General features: G+C 43.3%; 1 protein-coding gene across 1 annotated transcript; it reads left to right on the top strand.

Moving 5' to 3' along the window:
- Positions 1-3,497: 3,497 nt before the first annotated feature.
- Positions 3,498-13,951, top strand: WSB1 (WD repeat and SOCS box containing 1). The gene is made up of 9 exons (XM_054084674.1): positions 3,498-3,650; positions 6,639-6,807; positions 7,716-7,984; positions 8,616-8,747; positions 9,137-9,237; positions 11,409-11,581; positions 11,975-12,088; positions 12,837-12,944; positions 13,450-13,951. The coding sequence occupies exons 1-9, from the start codon at positions 3,611-3,613 to the stop codon at positions 13,607-13,609; spliced, it is 1,266 nt and encodes a 421-aa protein (XP_053940649.1). The 5' UTR covers positions 3,498-3,610; the 3' UTR covers positions 13,610-13,951.
- The last annotated feature ends 6,919 nt before the right edge of the window (positions 13,952-20,870 follow it).

Genomic DNA, 20,870 nt, shown 5'->3' with positions numbered 1-20,870 from the left:
TGAAAGCTTATTACAGAGTGTAAAGTCTTAATGGAGAAAGATGGGACTGAGTTTATTAGCTTCCCAGGTGAACAGCACTGTGCAGACTTCGCAGCTGCATCTGTAAAGGAAGATAATGGAAAACACTAAGTCAGCCTTGAGTAATTCGCGCAGCCTTGCAAGCCCTTGCAGCATATGACTGTGTGGGGTATGCAGCCTGGTGCCACCCTTGATTCCATAGTGATGCCTCACCAGTAAAGCAGTAAAAATCATCCAAAAAATTGTCCAGTTCATTTCACCTCCAAGGAAACTAAACATGACAATGGTGCTGAGAAAGGGAAGTGTGAATTCCTTATCTCCTCAGATTTTGACTGAGTTTTAGAAACATAGGTTTTATCGACCAGAATGGGTGCACTGGTAACTGGAGAGACAACCCAGCTTTCTAACTCTTCTACTCTGGCTTCAGACAAAAAACAACAGCTCTTCCAGACAGGCACGGAAATGGCTGGTGCTAGTAATGCCTCCAGGAAAGCTGGGGACACCAAACAATTGCTAATAAGCTTGCAAAAAAAAGGGAATTTAAAGAGCACAATTAGCCTTTCTGCCATAACACACAGAACGAGGACTGGAAAGTTTGGACTGGAAAGTTCAGACTGGCATCTCGACTCCACTGTTGTCAAGGCTGAAGAACAGTGCAACTGCTGAAACCCTCCCTCTTTGAAGATGCAGTACGTTAGATTAAATTATATTAGTGTGTTATTCAAAGACCAGACTAAATAAGGAACTAATTTCTTCTGGCTTTCGTATCTATTACACTAATGAGCAGAAAGCACATTGAAGAAGAAACACAAACTGTTGGAATAGTACTTACAGAAGTACAGAAACTTAAAGAAATAATAAATTGCCAAATACTTTGCTTCTTTTAAAAAAAGCTAGCAAGAAAGCCAGCAACGTGGTAACAGTCCTGCAAAGCTATGGAACTGGATGGCTGTCTTTCCCTGGCTGCAACAGCTTCCCGAAGTAAGCAAACAGAACCCAAACTTATTGTGGCTGTATGTGAGGGTCTGAGCTTCGCGAGAAATCATACAAAGTGAGTCATCTCAGCTATGAGATGGCCTGGTTCAAACACTCACGATTTATGAGTAACTCCAAAGCAGTGTTTCACAATATTCACTGGCTACCAATCTGCCTTGTTATAAGAAGTTGTTGAAGGATTAAGTGAAGATAGCTGCTTAGGACTTTTCCATCTGCAGGCAGCACAGGATTGATAGGGCAGGCAAAAGTACTATGTCAAATTCATGCTAAAACAATTTATACAAATCAGTGTTGGTCCATGCTAGTTTTTTGACCACTAAACATATTCAAAGCTCCTTCCTCTTCCTTTCTTAGATGTTCCCTTACTGCCTGATTTAAAAAATGCTTTGCTGGTCTTGCTTATGTAAGGGTAATTGCTGGATGTTATAAGAATAGTTAATCCATACAGCTATTTCAGTGCATCTACTCACAAGGCATCTACTCACACTTTGGAATGAAATCATAGTTATTATCTGCAGTTAATTACCCTGATACATGCTTTTCTGAGATCCAAAGAGAGAGCAAAGAAGTAGTCCCCTCGTCTTAGAAGAGGCGCAGAACTTAAATATGCAAAAGGGAAAGGAAGAGGAAAAGGAAGAGAAGGAGACAGGAGAATACACAGATATTAATACAAGGTCACACAGAGAATGAAGCGGCCTCGGTCTCTTTCTCCACGTTGTTCATGGACAACACTGTTAACTTTAACAGTAAATTCAAAACTTCACCATAAACCAGATCTTGCTGGATTTAGATGTTGAACTATACACATTTAGAAGGAAACATCAGAGAGCAGAAAAATCCAAAGAGTTTTCCAGCCCCTGGTTAGGGAAGATTAAATCAAGCACACACATCACTGTCCTACACACATTTCACAACGTAGTCATATATGCTATTTGGTTTACGTGTTGCCTTGCAAGTCTCACGGTCAAACAGACACCAAGGATGTCACAACCTGGCTTAAAAGATAATGAAGACAATTTATATCTCTCTCACTGTGGCAGGAATGTTAACTGCTGCTGGTCAGGTGTTTAAGCAACTAAGAACATTTCTAATCCCATTTGAGGGCTGCAGTTTATTGCCACCACCTTGTCAGTACTTCCCCACAACAGCAGCTGTAAAACACCTTTTGATTGCAATATTGGGAAGTCGTTATGGTTCATCTCTGCACTCAACCCTCGTGTTTTGAGGGACCCAAGTATTTATAGATTCAGTGCCTTAGTGTTGCTAAAGTGTGACCCATCTTCTGGCACAGATGGGATTGAAAGATGCTGCCAAAACAATCTGTGACTGCAAGAAGAGACTGAGGGGAAACCTCATCATCTATCTAGAGTTCCCTCACAAGGAGAGGAGGAGCGGGTGCTGATCTCTTCTCTCTGGCCATCAATGATAGGACCCAAGGCAATGGCAGGAAGATGAACCAGAGTAGGGTTAGGTTGAATATTAGGAAAAGGTTCTTCACCCAGAGGGTGGTGGAGCACTGGAATAGCTCCCCAGAGAAGCAGTCATGGTGGCAAGCATGACAATATTCCAGAAGCACTTGGACAACATACTCAGACACATGGTGTGAATGTTGGGATTGTCCTGTGCAGCGACAGGAGTTGGACTTGATGATGCTTGTGGGTCCCTTCCAGCTTAGGGCATTCCATGATTCCATGATCCTGCCTCCTACCACATTCTCAGGTTCCAGCACCTCCCTAGATACCACAGGAACAGGGTGCATTATCAGCACCTCCCGAGGCTGTTTCACTGTTAAAGATCATGGAGTTGTCCATAAACAACTGTGAGAAAGAGACCCTGAGGCCATCTCATTCTGTGTGACTTTGTATTAACATCTGTGTATTGATCTGTCTCCTTCTCTTCCTTTTCCTCTTTCTTTCGTTTTTACCTCAAAGAAACCTTCCTCAACATAAGAAGAGCTGTTGGAACGGGTCCAGAGGAGGCTACAAAGATGATCAGAGCGCTGGAGCACCTCCCATACGAGAACAGGCTGAGAGAGTTGGTGGTGTTCAGCCTGGAGAAAAGAAGGCTCTGAAGCCATCTTCTAGTGGCCTTCCAGTACCTGAAGGGGCTATGATTCTATGATCCGAGACCTGCAGCACCAACCATTTGAGGACAGGCTGAGAGCTGGGGTTGTTCAGCCTGGAGAAGAGAAGGCTCTGGGGAGACTTTAGAGCAGCTTCCAGTGCTGAAAGGGCTCCGGGAAAGCTGGGAAGGGGCTTTTTTACAAGGGCATGGAGTGATAGGACGAAGGGGAAATGGAGGGGGAAGATTTAGAGTAAACATTAGGAAGACATTCTTCATGATGAGGTTGGTGAGGCACTGGCACAGAGAGGTGGCGGCTGTCCCATCCGTGTTGGTGCTCAGGCCACGCTGGATGGAGCTCCGACCCCTGACGCAGCGGGAGGAGCCCCCGCCCCGCGCTGTGGCTCCGGGCGGGGCTGAGGGGGAGGCGGCCCCGCCCGCCCTGCGCCGCCATTTTGTGCCAGCGCCTGCGGAGAGCGGCGGTCGTGGTCGCTGCTTTGCGGGTCCCGAGCCGGTGCGAAGGGCGCTCCCGTCCATGGCCAGCTTTCCCCTGACTGTTAACGAGAAGCTCATCGGTGAGCGGGGTTGGGGGGGCGGGGGGGAGATCGCGTTCCTGGATCGGGGCGGCCGCTCTCGGGGAAGGGAAGAGCGGGCGCGGCCAGAAAGTATCGCCCGGAGAACCAGGGGATCACAGCATGGGCTGGAGGGACCTCAAAGCCCGTCCAGTTCCAACCCCTGCCATGGGCAGGGACATCTCCCGCTGGAGCAGAGGCTCACAGCCCCATCCAACCTGGCCTTGAACCCCTCCAGGGATGGGGTAGCCCCCACTGCTCTGGGCAACCTGGGCCAGGGCCTCCCCACCCTCACAGCAAAACATCCCTTCCTAAGAGCTAGTCTAAATCTCCCCTCTTTTAGCCTAAGAGGACTACGAAGATGATCCAAGAGCTGGAGTATCTCCCATCCGAGGACAGGATGAGAGCTGAGGTTGTTCAGCCAGGAGAAGAAAACGCTCCGAGGAGACCTCATAGCGATCTTCCAGTACCTGAAGGGGCTACAAAAAACCTGGGGAGGGGCTGTTCACAAAGGCTTGTGGTGACAGAACAAGGGGCAATGGGTATAAACTGGAGAGGGACTAGACATAGGGAAGAATTTCTTCACTGTGAGAGTGGTGAGGCACTGGCACAGGTTGCCCAGAGAAGCTGTGGCTGCCCCATCCCTGGAGATGTTCAAGGCCAGGTTGGATGGGGCTCCAGCAGCCTGATCCAGTGGGAGGTGTCCCTGGCCATGGCAGGGGGGTGGAACTGGATGATACTTAAGGTCCCTTCCAACTCAAACTGTTCTGTGATTATAAAACATGAGTCAGCAGTGTGTTCAAGCGGCCAAGAATGCCAACGGTATCTTGGCTTGTATCAAAAATAGTGTGAGCAGCAGGACCAGGGAAGTGGTTCTGCCCCTGTGCTCTGCACTGGTGAGACCACGCCTCAAATCCTGGGTTCAGTTTTGGGCCCCTCACTGTAAGAAAGACATTGAGGTCCTGGAGCGCATCCAGAGAAGAGCAACAAAGCTGGTGAAGGGGCTGGAGAACAAATCTTATGAGAAGCGGCTGAGGGACCTGGGGTTGTTTATCCTGGAGAAGAGGAGGATGAGGGGAGGTCTCATCATTCTCTACAACTACTTGAGAGGAGGTTGCAGAGAGGTGGGTGCTGGTCTCTTCTCCCAAGTGAGACCAGATAGATGATAGGACAAGGGAGAATGGCCCCAGACTGCATCAGGGGAAGCTTAGATTGGACATTAGGAAAAATTTCTTCATGGAAAGGGTTAGCAAGCACTGGAACCGCTGTCCAGGGAGGTGGTCGAGTCATCATACCTGGAGATGTTTAAAAGGATGGTAGATGAGGTACTTGGGGATAACGTTTAGTAGTAGACAGGTACGGTTCGAGGCAGTGATCTCTAAGGTCTTTTCCAACTTAACAATTCTATGAAAACCATTACCCCTTGTCCTATCACTTACAGTCCCTGCTAAAAAGTTTCCCCCCATCTTTCTTCTAAGCACCCCATAAATATTGAAGGGCCACAATAAAGTCTTCTCAGGCTGAACAACCCCAGGTCTCTCAGCCTCTCTTCATAGGGGATATTTGATAATTTTTATGATTTCCTCTGGATCCCCTTCCTTTGGCTGAAGCCGATTCCTTCCATGAATGGGCAGAATCTCATTGCACGGAGGTTAGGTGATGTTGTTCCTTCCACAGCCACTGACCCTTTCCTCACAGATGTAAGCACATGCTGCCCGCGTGAGAGCATGGGGATGGTGGCAGGGCCAGCCAGGGTCCCTGGACCGCCCCAACCTGCTGCTCCTAGTTCCTGCTACAGCTCACTCCTGTTATATCCACCTTCTAAAAATCCACCTGGCAGGCAGCATTGGGAGTCTTCTCTGAAGCTCTGGACTTGCACCTGCAGCCAGGGTTGCGGAAGGAAAGTGTGTAACAGCAGGTTACGTTGTAAGGCAGGGATAAAATCAACTGCTCTGACTGCACAGTGCTGGCTTGTTTCCTACAGTGGTTGCTTAATTTAATTTTCTGAAGGAGGGCAGGAGTATTAGGTCAAGTCAGAGGATAGTTGTGCTATCTCTATAGCTGTCATTAGAGTAGTTGAATCATAGAATCATAGAAACACCAGATTGGAAGGGACCCCACTGGGTCATTGAGTCCAACCATTCCTAACACTCCCTAAACCATGCCCCTCAGCACCTCGTCCACTCGTCCCTTAAACACCTCCAGAGAAGGTGACTCAACCACCTTCCTGGGCAGCCTATTCCAGTGCCAAATGACTCTTTCTGTGAAAAATTTTTTCCTGATGTCCAGCCTGACCCTCCCCTGGCAGAGCTTGAAGCCATTTCCCCTTGTCCTGTACCCTGTCACTTGGGAGATGAGGCCAGCTCCCTCCTCTCTCCAAGCTCCTTTCAGGTAGTTGCAGAGGTCACCCCTCAGCCTCCTCCAGGCTAAAAAACCCCAGTTCCCTCAGCTGCTCCTCATAAGACCTGTTCTCCAGCCCCCTCACCAGTTAAGTTGCTCTTCTCTGGACATGCTCCAGAGCCTCAACATCCTTCTTGTAGTGAGGGGCCCAGAACTGAACACAGTACTCAAGGTGCGGTCTCACCCGTGCTGAGTACAGAGGGAAAATAACCTCCCTGGACCTGCTGGTCACGCCGTTGCTGATACAAGCCAAGATGCCATTGGCCGCCTTGGCCACCTGGGCACATTGCTGGCTCATGTTCAGTTGGCTGTCAACCTTTCTAGCCAGACTTCTCCTAGTCTGTAGCACTGCAAGTAACAGCTGCTTTCCGTGGTTCTTCTGATGTAGAGATACGATATTACTTGCGTGACAGACAGGACATTTTAACACTAAGCTGTTTATCTTTAGTGACTCTTCTCTTTTACAGCTGAGGCTTAGCCTTCATTGGCAATACAGTGACAATAAGACCCCATAAAATACTGCTTGGTTCCCTTTTAAAATATGCTGGCTTTAAAAAAATATAATGGAATTTCCTCTCTTTTTCTTTTTAGCACGATCACGCACTGTAGGAGAACTCTTAGCCCCGACTTCTCCTTTTGACAAGAAGTGTGGACGTGAAAACTGGACTGTGGCATTTGCTCCCGATGGATCGTACTTTGCTTGGTCACAAGGGCATCGCATAGTGAAGCTGGTCCCGTGGTCCCAGTGCCTCAATAACTTGTAAGGCAAAACCATATGGCTTTTAATTCACCCACAAAACTTCCAAATTTGAAAACAAAAGATAGCTTTTAATAGATTAGACCACATGAATAGCTTTTTAAGCATTGATGTCTTTCAAACTAATCCTTTAGGGTAACAGCTGTTGTTTTATCTCTTATGGGGGAGGGATTTATCAATTGGTTCAGACGCCCTGAAATAGGAGGAAGTTAGAAAGAAAAGGAAATTTAAAGACTTGGGCAGATCTGGACTTTTAAATTTCCTGTCGGAAAGCTATCTGGTTTTACCTTTTAAGAATTTATTTAAAGGCCAGCTTCTTTACTCACTATTCATATGAGAAGGCAACTGAAGTTCCAAAAGAGACCTTGTATTTTCACTTGCCAGTTGCATTTTAATGAAGGGAGTAACCAGCAGTTGCACTTTTGCAATTGGTTACAATTCCCCTCCCAGCAAATCCCGCCTCCTTTCCCCCCCCCCTTCCTGGTGCTGGGCAAACTGGTTTGCATGTGCGGGCCTCTGTATCTTCCCAGTATTTAATGCATGTAAGTAACCTGCAAGGAAAATCTTGCTCATTTAGGAGAAAGTCTTAGAAATTTTTATAAATAATTTTTCTGTAAATGCTTTTGAAATGTTTTTCACAGTGGGTTAAGTTAATGTGTTGCTCTCTACAGAGGTAAAAATGTGTACAAAATTATTAGTATTCTAGTGAATAAGGCTTCCAGGCATTAATAGTACTTGAAAGTAATAAGAAAAAACTACTTTTATAATTTGAAAGTAAAAATGCTTCATTATGGGCCTCCAAAATGTATGTTATGGTAATTCACAGATTTCATTACATCTTAAAGGCGTTTTTGTTCTGTTCATTTTTCAAGATGCTTTATCTATCTTTTTATTTCGTGTTTGTTTTGCAGCTTGTTGCATGGCACAAAGAATGTTGCAAATTCTCTCAGTACAAGGCTTCCAAGGCAGAATAGTGACAACGGTCAGAAAAATAAGCCTTGTGAACATATAATAGACTGTGGGGACATTGTCTGGAGCCTTGCTTTTGGGTCCTCAGTGCCTGAGAAGCAGAGCCGCTGCGTCAATATAGAATGGCATCGCTTCAAATTTGGGCAGGACCAGCTTCTGCTTGCCACAGGCTTGAACAATGGGCGCATCAAGATATGGGATGTCTATACAGGTAGAGTATGAGATTGGCAATTGATGGTCACTTTCTGCTGTAGGAATCTCATTCATATACAGAATAAATTGCTTAGAGTTTTAATCGGGATCTGAACCTTTAATAAAATGTAAGAAATCTGAAAAAAAAAAATACAAACTGCAGCTAGAAGAGCTCAGATGCTGCAAGTGGGAGGAACAGGCTTACATCATGCTTTGAGATGTACATGAAGGTGAGATGTAGGTGAAACCATGCTGCTGCAAAAACAGTTAAATGTGTGATTGACTTTGTGTCTCGGTTGTTCACACTCAAATCTTCCCTTGGACTGTAGCTTTAACATACTTTGAAACAAAGGAAATTTTAAAAACATGAAGTTCCTCTCTGTTCTTGAGCCTGGGGAAGGATTTACGTCGATGAGGACAAATTCTGAGGCACCTGGTTTTAGTTTATAGATTTACTAGCTTTTCAGGAAGTTGCCTCTCAATAGCGAGGAGTCTGAGAGGATACACACGCTTTGTACTGTAGAGAGCATTTCTACAAAAGAGACTTGGGTTTACACACTCTGATTTTGTATTCGGTATTTGTATCCATAAATCCTTTCATCTGAATAAAAATGCAGTCCTTCATTTTAAATTGTGTTTTCATGTAACAGGAAAACTCCTCCTTAGCCTGATGGACCATACAGAAGTTGTTAGAGACTTAACTTTTGCCCCAGATGGCAGCCTCATCTTAGTGTCTGCATCCAGAGACAAAACACTGAGAGTCTGGGACCTGAAAGATGATGGTATGCAATTTAAGTTTATCTGCTCTAATATATAGAAGAAATATGCATGGTACTCTCCTCTTTTATTGCTGTAAAATCAGCTCAGGATTTCTTAAAGAATTCTCTTCTATCACTCACTGGGTGCGCTCTTCAAATTCTTTCTCTGTATGTGCCCTAAGAGTGTAAGCTGTCACTGGGTTGAGTTCAAAGAGTACATGAAGTGACATTTTTTATTAGGGACATATAGTTTAGAGGGTACATGACAGTTTTTTATTTCTGTGTAGAATGACTGCAAGATGTTGCTTTGAAAAATAGTGTAAAATTTTATAAAGGAAGAACTACCTTAGAAAAGCTTTTCAAATTGAATTTGTAACATTCAGTGAGTTCTTAATGAATGTATGTCTTTTTAGGAAATATGATGAAAGTATTGAGAGGACATCAGAACTGGGTATATGGTTGTGCATTCTCTCCAGACTCCTCTATCCTCTGTTCTGTTGGAGCGAGTAAAGCAGTATGTGTCAGAGTTTCTTGTTCATTAAATCTGCTGAATTGTGCATAATCATTTTAAATCTAAGTAACATTAAGCTTGTGCTCGGTGTCATGAACGTCTAATGTTTTATGATGTAAAAATGCATGAAATTAAACTGGCAAATGGTGCATTGAGACACTGATTTATGAATCGAACTTGCACTGCTTTTAGTTGAAGAAACTGTAAGCATTCTTTGAGAAATAGTTCTACAGATCTGCATATGTTCATAGTGTGAAACCAAAGATAACTAAAGCTTCCACTGTTATAAAACACTTAGATTAATGCATAAAACTATTCTGTTATTGATTTTTATCCTTTCGATTTCCTGCTTAATGAAAACAGAGTCTGAGCCAGTCATGGTATCTCACAATGAACAAAATGTTTTTACATTGCTTTCCAGTACAAATGGTACTCATGTCTAAAAGATCTAGAACAAAGGACAGCATACTGGTTTTGTTTTCATCCGTACTCTAATACCCTGCTAGAGAACTGAAAGCAGTGCAGATAAAGCATGTATGCCATAAGCTGCTTTTTGTGGCACTGCAGAATTAGGGTAAAACAGAAAAGGGATTTCAGTGTAGTTACAGGGCTCTGTAGGTGGTTTAATGCAGCCTAGTGATGCTGAGTTAAAAGCACAATTGAGTCATTGGCCACTACTTTATACTATTCAAATGTGTTTTATACTTTAAATTGTCAGTGCAGATTTGACAGTGAGTAGTTGAGGCCTAGGCTTTATTTTTACTTTTACTAGATCAGATGTGGATGTATACATTGATATCTTTAGGCTGTGTGTTTTCCATAAGCTTCTTGCTTTCCCTGTCACAGGTGGTGGCAGCAATATTGGTGTGATTGAGGTTAAGCTGGCACCACCCACACAGGAGCACAATGGTGTTAGCTGGGCAGAAAGAGTGGCATCTCTGGCTACCAGGCTGGGGGCGAGCTTTACCATAGGACGAAGTAACCTTGCCTTCGACTGCAAGGTGTACTGTACGTACGCAGGTGCTGGTCGATGTCCACTTTCTGCTTGCTTTCTTGCTTTTTTTGTTGCTTTTTTTTTTTTTTTTAATAACTTTCAAAGCAGTGAAACACCCTGACTCCTAAAGTATAGTTTCCAGTTCTATGGAATGGTGGGGTCTCCTTGAAGAAATTGGTCAGCACGTTTATAACTGATTGTAACACAGTTCAGTTTTAGGAAGCGTGTGAGGGACTAAAGCTATGTTGGCTTTGGTCAAACATAAATTTATCCAAGATGTCAGCATTTAATCTGTGCAGTAAAACTGAGTAAGGGGAAAAATCAAGGACCCTAGTGAGCTCTTTTAGGGGCATAACATCTTATGCTTAAGACTTAGAGTTTTCTATAAAATTATACTGTTGTACATAAATCATTCCTATTAAATAATTCTGCACAGTCTTTATTTTGATTATATATAACGTGCAATGCATGTAAAATCCCAGAATACTATAGTTTTATCAATTGTTATAATACAATATGTATTTAGCCTGGTAAATTGTAATATTAATGTCTTTTTTACTGTTGACTTGATTTAAAATGCATAAATTCTTTCTAATAATGTGGTTAGAGTTCCCTGTTGTTTTGCCAAAGACTTAACTTTTGGCTGTGAAAATTCTTTTTGCTTGCAGTATCTGTTTCTCTTCCTAGGCTGACGTTGGTGATCCAAGCCAATTGTAAACAAGTGATCTTAAACTCAAAGGGATGCCACTGGAGTAACCATATGTTAACCTTATCTTCTGTCTGTATTTTTCTTAAAATTTTGGTAGTTACTGAAAAGAGGGGACTGTAGAGTTTTAACCCTATTTATTTCTGCATATTTTAATGAAATAGTTTTGTAATACATGAATTTCAGTAAAAGATACATGGTTAAATTGTGTTGCCTTTGTCTTATATTTTGGCTTATTTTGTTAATAACATTTAACAAACTTGAGTTAGAACTTGCATGTCTGCTCTAATTATTTTTTAAAAACTTGATTTTAATCTGAGTATGACACTGAGCATATTTCTTAATTGTAGTAATTCATAATGCCTGATTTTAATGTAATCCTAAATAAGACTAGCAGCTATACTTAAAAAAACAAAAGTAAATGCTTCATTGCCTCTCTGAGCAGAGCTATAACATTAGCTTGTTTGATTGCAGGTTTTCCTCTGGGATATGGATAAATACTCCATGATACGGAAACTTGAAGGACATCACAATGATGTTGTAGCTTGTGAGTTTTCTCCTGATGGAGCTTTACTGGCTACTGCATCTTATGATACTCGAGTCTATGTCTGGGATCCACATATTGGAGTTATCCTTATGGAATTTGGGTAAGTAAAGTAGTCACATCTGGAAAGTTTCTCCTATAGAGAAGATGACTACTGAAAATTAATAGGTTTATGTATTCAACTGATAATTGGGCTTGGGAAAAATCTGAGCAGGGGCAGATGGTAATCCTGAAGTGGCAAAGCAGTACAGATGATTCCTCCAGCTGAAAGTGAGTTTAAAGCACTGATACTTTAGTGTGTACTAGTCTGAGCATCCTCAACAAAGCTAATGTGTTTGGTGCTACAAAAGATACAGTGGTTCAATTGCCACTCCTGGTTTCACAGTTAAATGTTTGATTCATTTTTCCTTCCTCTGCTTTGCTAGTCATGACTGAAGGAAACACTTCCACAGTTCTTGACCATTATGCTGTCAGCTAAGTATCTCTCTGTCTCCAGGCATCTGTTTCCCCCTCCTACACCAATATTTGCTGGAGGTGCAAATGACCGGTGGGTCAGATCAGTATCTTTCAGTCACGATGGACTACATATTGCAAGCCTTGCTGACGATAAGTGAGTAAGAGGAAAGATTTGTTAAACTCTTCTAATTCTTCCCTTATGACACGAACTTTTTTATACTGATAGCTTTTTTTATAACTGAGAAATGAATTCTGATGGTGTTGATAAAAGTAAAGGAGTTGTCTGCTATATGTTAATATTCCTTCTGAACACAGAAATAATTGTGTACAGAGTAGATGATCTGAATAACTTCACCGTGTAACAGCTGAGAACAAAGAGGGGTTGTAAACAATGAACAATGTACCTGTGTTGTTAACTACAGGTCAGTCTGTTGTGTAGTAGTAAATTCCAAAGTAAAAAGAGTATTCTGTGATCTCACATTCAGCTTCTGCTAACGCTGCAAATAATACTTTGAAGAACTGTATTTAAGAATGTGAAGAATGTGTTCTTAAGATGACAGCAAGAGTATTAAGCTGTCTGCAGGAGGGCTTTGTTTTTTTTGATCAAGGTAAGCATTGTTGGGATTTCCTAGCATATGTGATGCTTCAGAGAGAGATTGTCTAAATCTGTATCACCAGTTTTTTTTAATTGGCAGATTTAAATGATTGGAGAAGTGTAAATCAAGGTATACAGCAGCAATGAAGAAGTCAAGCATTTCAGGCCAAATCTGAAACACCTTGCACACTTATAAAAATTCCTTAAGCTCTGTTTCAGGCCAGTTTTATGTGCAGCATCAGAGCAAATATCAGGCAGAATTAAATGTCTACACTGATAACTTAGTACTTTGTTCTTTCCTTCTCAGAATGGTGAGATTCTGGAGAATTGATGAGGAATGCCCTGTACAAGTTGCCCCTCTGAACAATGGACTCTGCTGTACCTTTTCTACTGATGGCAGTGTTCTTGCTGCAGGGCAAGTATACACTTCTCTTTCTTCCCCTAAAATACTAAGGTAACACAAAAGGTTGAAAGCAGTGGATAAGAGTTCTCAAAATTTTCAGTCATGACTTGCAGCTTGATGCTCCTGACTTGATTTCTGGTACTATTTGTTTACACGTGCCTAGAATAGCAGTAAAATCAAGAAACTTTGAGAATAAATAAGACAGACCCACAGACATGGGTTAGAAAAAGACCATGAGATAATCGAGGGCAGTTGCTCCATTGCAGGTGGCATACTCATTAGCTGTTGGCAGAGCTGCTCAGGCCTGTTGTGCAGATAATCAGCAAGTTTCTGTACTGCCATAGCTTAAAAGAAGAACTGATATCTGGTGTGTGAGAGTCTGGAAGAGCTTGACCTGAGCAATCCCAGTGCAGAGCACATTCCCTGTAACTAGCAATCTGAGAATCTGTACCATGATGAAGACGTTCAGGTGGGATAATTCTGGTGGGTTTTTTTGTTTTCTCTTTTTGTCATGCAGGACCCAGGATGGTAGTGTGTACTTCTGGGCAACTCCAAGAGAAGTTCCCAATCTCCAGCATCTATGTCGCATGGCAGTTCGAAGAGTGATGCCCACCAACCAAGTCAAGAACCTGCCTATCCCATCAAAGGTGGTGGAGTTCCTGTGTTACCAGATTTGAATTGAAAAGAAAAAAATCCAAGTGGCAGGTGGCACAGCTGCTGAAACCAGCAGAATGTAAAGAACACTTTAAAGAATCCTCAAACTTTACAGCCTTTAAGCTTAAAACTTTACAGGTTTTCAAGAACTATTTAAAGTGATAACCTAAATACTATTTTGTCAAAATGCCTGACAGGTAGATTTTTAATATTTATAGAAAAGACAGTAGAAGTATTCCTGGTGTTCTCAGTTTTCTAAAGTGTAACTGTGAAAACATGTACATATTTAGACATAAGTTGCTACATGTTATCAATGTACCTTGGAAATTGCTTTTATGATTTTTAATGTGTATCATGTATATATTGCTTTGGTAGAGCCATCAGCTGCATCAGTGCTGTAAAGTGGAAGGAGAGCTATTATTCTGGGACACTGAGTTAGAAAAAAATGACTTAAGGAAGCTTAACTGCTCTGTACGTATGTACATTGGTTGGGGGGCAGGGAACTGATCCACAGATAAGAATTCACGCTAGTTTGTTTCATGAGGAGGTACAGTTTGGCATTTTAGAGAAAGTATGGTGAAGGGAAGTAGGTTCAGGTAAGGGCTGGAATACAGCTAACGGAAACCCAGGAACGGCCTGCGTGTCAGCTAAAGGCGGCCCTAAGCAGCAAACCAGGTTAAATTTCAGTATTGGGCAGTGTTAAAGACATTTCCTTACATTTCCAGAAATCTAACTACTGTATTATTGCCTGATACTTTGTAATGAGAGGAATTTACAGACTCGGTTTATTATTCTTTAACCCTGTAATATCTCTTTCGGGGGTGATTATCGGTTAATGACCAAAGATAAGCAAAATACTTGGTCTTGCCTTCTGTTATTTATCTGTACCTGCAGATATAAAGAATGTATGCATTGCATAAAATGCCTGATTATATATATATTTTTGTTGACTTTTTTATTAAAACCTTGTATAAAAGCTTCCTGATATTGCATCTGGTGACTGATTCCTCAACACTAGCTGTGTGCAGCAGGTCTAGTGGGAATCTGCTGCTGCAGGATTGTAGTTTGCCTTTTCAGGACCACTGTACACTAATCGTGCTGAAACTGGTGAGCTGCAGTAAGATCTCTGAGCCTTTTCTGTGGGCAGAGGTCAAAAGCACATGTGGTGTAAGTGTTCTCCTGCTCCTGCATGGTGCTGAAAATGTGCTGCAACACAAACGCATGGTGGCCAAAGGCTGCCAAACTGCGTATGCCAAACAGAGCTCTTCACTCCCTCACTCTTCCAGAGAAATGGTTTGGTGAGCTCCTGCAGGAATGAAAGACAAGACAGACTCCAGTAAGGTGGCAAAATTGCGTGCAATAGAGTCAATGCCAAGGCAGAAAGAACTGTGCGGCCGTGCAGGCCTTAGGCTGGAAAGGCTGTCAATATCCCTGCTGCTCTGTCTATGGCTACAGCCTTGTCAGGCAGCAACATGTGCACATGGGACTGGGTGAAGGAGCAGAAATGTGTATTGCAGCCTGTTTTCAATGTAACTCACTTGCACATATGAAAAGAGAGGGACAACCTCCAAAAGCAAGCAAGCAGTCTTCTCTTCTAGAAAGCCCAGCCCAGACGTTCGGGCCTTCTTTCCAAATACCATAAATCAACTTTCCAAGAAATAACATAGAACAAAGCCTACAGGACAGAACTTCCTCAGGAGTTAAAACTCAGCCTGCAAGGAAATCCTATGTGTAGGTGTTGCCACGCTACTTAATGACTCGCTCACTTGGAGTAATATTTTATTACTGCACCTAATCAAAGAATGCATTTTCAGCTTTTTGCTTCTTCTGAATGTGTATAATTTATTGTCCAGTCAAAGGAACAACTCAGAAGTTCTTCCCCCGCCACATATCTCATCTCAACTTGAATACAGATGGGAATGAAGAACAGCAACCAGACAGGAAGTTTTCTGCCAAAGAGGTTCCTAATGCAAAAACACTGCCCCCCCCCCCCCCCCCCCCCCCCCCCCCCCCGCCCTAAATGCAGTCACTCAGATCAGCTCGAGCTCTGTGTGCTCCATTCTGCAACCCTTGCAAAAGCGTTTGTCCCAGGGCAGCAGCAGCCCTTCCCATCAGAGGCTCCAAACAAAAAAGCAAGTGGTTACCAATGTCCTTGTATCAGCAAAGATTACCAGTTGGATGCAGTGAGCTGTGATTTTAAAGCACGTAATTAACAGCTCTGCCTTATGAAGGAAATAATTATTCTACAACCTTGGAACAATACGCAGGGGATTTGCCTGGGCCATTACCACTGAGTGTGCAGTCAGGAGCAAAGGGAATAAACTGCACCTCCAGAGTGTTATTAAGATGGGCAGAAGCAGTTTGTAGACTAAAGTATCTTTGCTGCTGGTACGGGGCTGCCAACAGTCTGGCCGAGTCAAAAACAGCTCACCAAGTGAAAAACTGACCCAACAAAAGCAGCACCTTTGTTCTGATCAGCTGGGGCTGAGCAGAACTAGGTTTGCATCTGTTCACAGCCATCTACAAACACATGCTGCAAGGTGGTGTTCATGACCCAAAAGGTTTTGCAGTCCTCCGCTGAAGTGTGCTCTGGCTACTAAAGTCTATAAAGTTGAGAGGAACTGCGCAGAAGGCGCCGGAAGCAGAGCTGGTCCTGCAGTACGCGGACCTGCAGCTTGTGCTCACCAGCTTCTGCAAGCACAGCCACACCAGGGCTGGCAGCAAAAACAATTGACAGAAAAGAGGGATGATGCAACAGCTTGCAAAATTTCCTGACAGGAGCAGAAATATCAAGCAAAGGAAGACACAAATACATAATTGAGAAACACTGGATCAGAAGCTCTTTAGAAAGGTAAAGCATGTTAATGACACAAAAGCGCTAGACAGAAGCCATCAGCACAGGGAAGGGGAAAGCGGAAATTTCTAATTCACTGAGGAGGAATCAGGTTATTTATTCTGTGGCTGGGCACCAGTGTTAAAAAGGCTGAGTGGGTTTTATTGTTTATTAATGCCATGCAGCACTATAGAACAGATGTTTCTGTTGGAGGCAGGATGTTGGACTGCATGGACTATACACTGGTCTGCTCAGGTTCCTCCTTGCCTAAGCACACTAAAGCCTCACCACGATTCTTGACTGTTTTCTAGCACAGCAACACCTCAATCCCTTAGCAGGCAGACTCATGTGTCCCCAAGCTGATGCAAACACCCAGAATCTCATGAAACACGCTTCCTTAAGCACCTCAATGAACCAAGCTAACAGCTAAGCTTGCCAAGTGCATATTTTGTGCACGATCACAGTTCCAGTCCTGAGTCAGCAAGTGTGACTTAAATGTGGAGTCTTATAGGAGAAATTCATTGAAAGATCATCTTGTGTTGTGTTCACTGAAAGCTGCGATTTACGGAAGCGGAGGAAGAAAGCAACGTCCCTGCTTCCTCCCCTTTACTAACTCTGAACACCGTGCCCCAGGTATTCCAAAATGAAACCTCCTCCACAAAGTCTCAGCCTGCTTCTCCTAGCTCTGCCTGCATCAATTCTTCTGTTTGTTCTAACCTCTTTCCCAGGACATAAATGACAATTTTAGATTAAGTACACAAGACTAGCTCATTGGCAAGGATATTTATAACTATTTAAAATTTTAACAAGCCTCTGCCTCCTGTGGTGGGATACCACAAGGTGAGGCTTCCCACTGATTCGTCCCCCAGGAGTTTCCCGTTCTGACCATTGTACAAACCTGAGCCCATCTATGAGGCCAGGCAGTGTATCCCAGAGAGAGAGAGAAATAACTTAACCAGGGAGACAGACACTGCACCCCAAGACACTTATCCTGTGTCTAACTGCTTAATTCAGATGTGCCTAAATGTTACAGTTGTTTATGTCTGCATTTCGCAGCTGTAGGAAGGAAGGAGGAGAACCCCTGAGGATTGTTGTAGGCTATCACTATGCAACTCACTTGAGCTACCTGAGGCTCGCTCTAGCCAATCAGGGAAGACACACCTTGCTAGCTGAGACCAACAGAAATGGAAGCTACGTGGCATTGTGACTTGAGGACATTAAACCTGGTTGAGAAGTGCCACGACAGATTAGTTACAAAGCTGCTGGTATTCCTTGTAGCACTACAAGACTTTGGGGCCTTTGGGCAATAACCAGTTATGCTTTGCAGAAAGGTGCCTATTTATGGGAATTTAAGAGTAGAAGACTCATTTTTAATCCATGCGTATTTATCTTGCCTTCCATTTGCTCATAACAGCAATTTCTGACAGGCCTGGATGCCTGAGCAGCACAAACTTTGAGGACTGAAGCTGCTGTTAGAACATTGTTATTAACATTTCCAAAAGCACAAGAAAACCACCAATGACTTACAGGCAGAGGAGCTGTGGCAGGCAGGCAGCCTGGTCTAGGGAGTCACTGGGTACCAACAGTCAGCAGAGCAGCACCTGAAGAAAAGCAGCACTCATATAGGGCACAAAATGAAGTATTCTCCAGGAAACCCCTTCCCCAAGTAATGCTGGAAAGGAGGAATTGAAGGATTAAAGGTGTAGGGAAGGAGTTTCCTCAGGAGGCCAGAATTGCAATTAAACCTGTACCAGGCTGGTATCAATTCCCTCTCAGCTGTTCCTAGGTAACAGCTGTGAACCATTACAAGGAGGAGAAGAAGGAGGAAAAAACAAGGGAAGGGGGGTAGGCAATGTGAGCTAAGACTAAAGCTCCTGCCCCATGTTCCCTGAAGGGGCCAGCGCTGGGCTGGGTGCTCCCTACTGCGGATGAGCCCCAGCCAGTGCAGGAAGGGTGCTGCAGGCTGGGCAGGCAGCTGCTGTTACAGCCAAGCCCTTGACATGCAGCCATGACTGAGCCACCATGGAGAGGATAGAGCACTTCAGACAACATTCTCCTCTTGTTTCTAAAGTAAGTCCCATCTTCTGCACCCTGAAAAAGTCTGTGTTTTAACTGCCAAGGTCTCTTTCACATGGGGACTAAAATTATTAGGTTTGAGTCTCATGGAGTGAATATCGTGGACCCAAGCAGGTTCTAATCTGAGACAGTTGTCCACAGCTTCCTCCCAGGTCCATCCCCACGAGGCCACCTCATCTGTCCTTCAGCCCAGAGGCAAGGAGAAGGAAAGTCTAAAGACGCAGGGGCAGTCTGCAAGCTGGTCCCAAGCAACTGCCTGCCTTGGAAGCACAGGGGACTCTGCACACACTGGCCCGCAGTGCCCGACTGGAGCGGCATCCAAAAGAAGCAAGTCCAGAGGAAGCTTGAGCTCCAGCCAGAAGGAAGGCTTTTCTCTGGAAATACTCTGAAAACAGTATTTCTTTTCCACATTAATATACAGCATTTTAGTTGAATCACTGACGGAGAGACTGAATAACACTGCTAAGTATTTTGAGCAATGTATGTTTTTAATCCTCCAGCTGAATGAGGTCTTTCCTTGGAACAGTTTAGAAACAGGGTGGATGAATCCCATGACCTCTTTTCCTCACCTATTACAATATTCTCAGCAAGGACAGAGGTTATGTAATATCCCATGGGAAATATGGTAAAGGTGTCAGGCAGAAACTGTTTATCCAAGTAATTATTTCAGATTAGAACCACCTGAGTAAGGCCGATGGGGTTTATGTGTGATCCTGGCCTCTGCAGGAGGATACATTTATTTTATAAACACCATTCCACACAGCACACAAGCCCAGCTGCAACGAGGTATTTCAGAACAGCTTTCATTACTGATGTCCCAGAACAAAAAGAAAGCCAGTGTAAACTTCAGATAAGTAATCAGTAACTTTGTTTAAGTCATTATAACAATATTAGTTATCAACAAGGTTATGCCTTGTATAACTAGTTAATTCCAGACAGAAGCCCTGGGGCAGGTATTATTTATTTCTAACAGGAGAATAGAAGACCCTGAATGCTCACTTTATTCCAGATAGCTGAGTTCTTTGTTGCATCAAGGAGGAAAATATTTATTAATGTGCTCTTATCTTAGCATTGCCAGACTGGGGTTACAGGACAGAAATCACGATCCCATCTCTCTCTTACCTCACTTTTTAATCTCCACAGACAATACAAACATTAAAGACAGCTCAGTTTGCCCCTTGCACAATGGATGAGGAACATTTTCTCGTTTAATTGAAGAGCACTTCACAATTCTTTGGGTGCCCAAGTGACAACACAACTATGGCTTACATCTGTGCAGTTAAGGATGGCTTTCCACTCACGTGAAAACTACCTACAGATCCTGCCTGCTTGGTTCTCTCTGTACATAGAAAGAAGATAAGTAGAAAAACCTGCAGATGAATTAATATCATTGCAGCCCTTTGTGTGTGTCCTTGGTGTTTCTACACTCAACACAGAACGGCAGCTACTCTCTAATGATAGCTAAGGAAGACAGAAGCACAGCGCCATGTATGGTTATGAGACTGCTGGGATATATTTGCTGCCTAATGCACAGAATTGAAGAGAAAACCAAGTCCTAAGCACACTTCCTCTTCCCCTGCCATGGGGCAATACAGGGTTTCATGAGACAGTCAAATACACGGTATTTAATTCAATAAAGCTCTGCATTCTCCTGTGAAGCTTCCCTGAACTGCTGCTGGGTGTCTTGGTGTGGAAGATGAATCAACAAATCATAACTGAAAGACACTGAGCCAGCATAGATCTTGGGGCTAAAAGTCATCCTGAGAGTGAAACCGCACTGAGCACAAATCCAGAATTAATTTAGAAGCTGGGCTAACATCTTCCCCAAGCTGTCCCTGAAGTCAGCATTTTCCAGCGAAAGCTGCTAAAGTCAGACTGCCGAAGGCACAAGTGACTAGTGAATAATGACAGCTTGAGATATGCTCTGTCTGTGCTGTAAATGCAGATATAGAATAGTTTGATTGTTACTACACCAAGGCACCTGTTTCACACTCAATCTCAAGGAGAGAACAGGGGATTTGCTTTCTGGCTCACTCAGTAACATTCCTACCTTCAAACCGTTATGAAAACTGAGCTAAAATAATAACAAAACAGAAACGGATTTGTTGCTCTAACAGATGAAGTGACATTCCAGTAAAGGAATGCATTTTTATACATTACAAATTATTTGAAAGCTGCAGTAATTAATATTTCAAAGCTGTGGTGGTTTCAAAATCTAAACTTAATTGGGAAGGAACAGGTCTGTTTACGTTCAGGGCTGGGAGTGCTCAAAATGAATTATAGGCCTGTTGGGTTTCAAACGCACTTTCTAAAAAAGTATGTTAAATAAACGCATTTTTCAATCTGTTCTCTGAGTTCACAAAGCTGTGAGTGTG

The sequence above is a fragment of the Cuculus canorus genome, chromosome 20, assembly GCF_017976375.1.
Source record: "Cuculus canorus isolate bCucCan1 chromosome 20, bCucCan1.pri, whole genome shotgun sequence".
Classification (NCBI taxonomy): Eukaryota; Metazoa; Chordata; class Aves; order Cuculiformes; family Cuculidae; genus Cuculus; species Cuculus canorus.
This window is presented reverse-complemented; position numbering and strand designations above follow the sequence as displayed.

Coding starts and splice junctions, on each gene's coding strand:
- WSB1 (XM_054084674.1), top strand. CDS start 3,611: ATGGCCAGCTTTCCCCTGACTGTTAACGAGAAGCTCATCG. Junction 6,808..7,715: donor TCCCAGTGCCTCAATAACTT/GTAAGGCAAAAC, acceptor TTTGTTTTGCAG/CTTGTTGCATGGCACAAAGA. Junction 12,945..13,449: donor GGCAGTGTTCTTGCTGCAGG/GCAAGTATACAC, acceptor TTTGTCATGCAG/GACCCAGGATGGTAGTGTGT.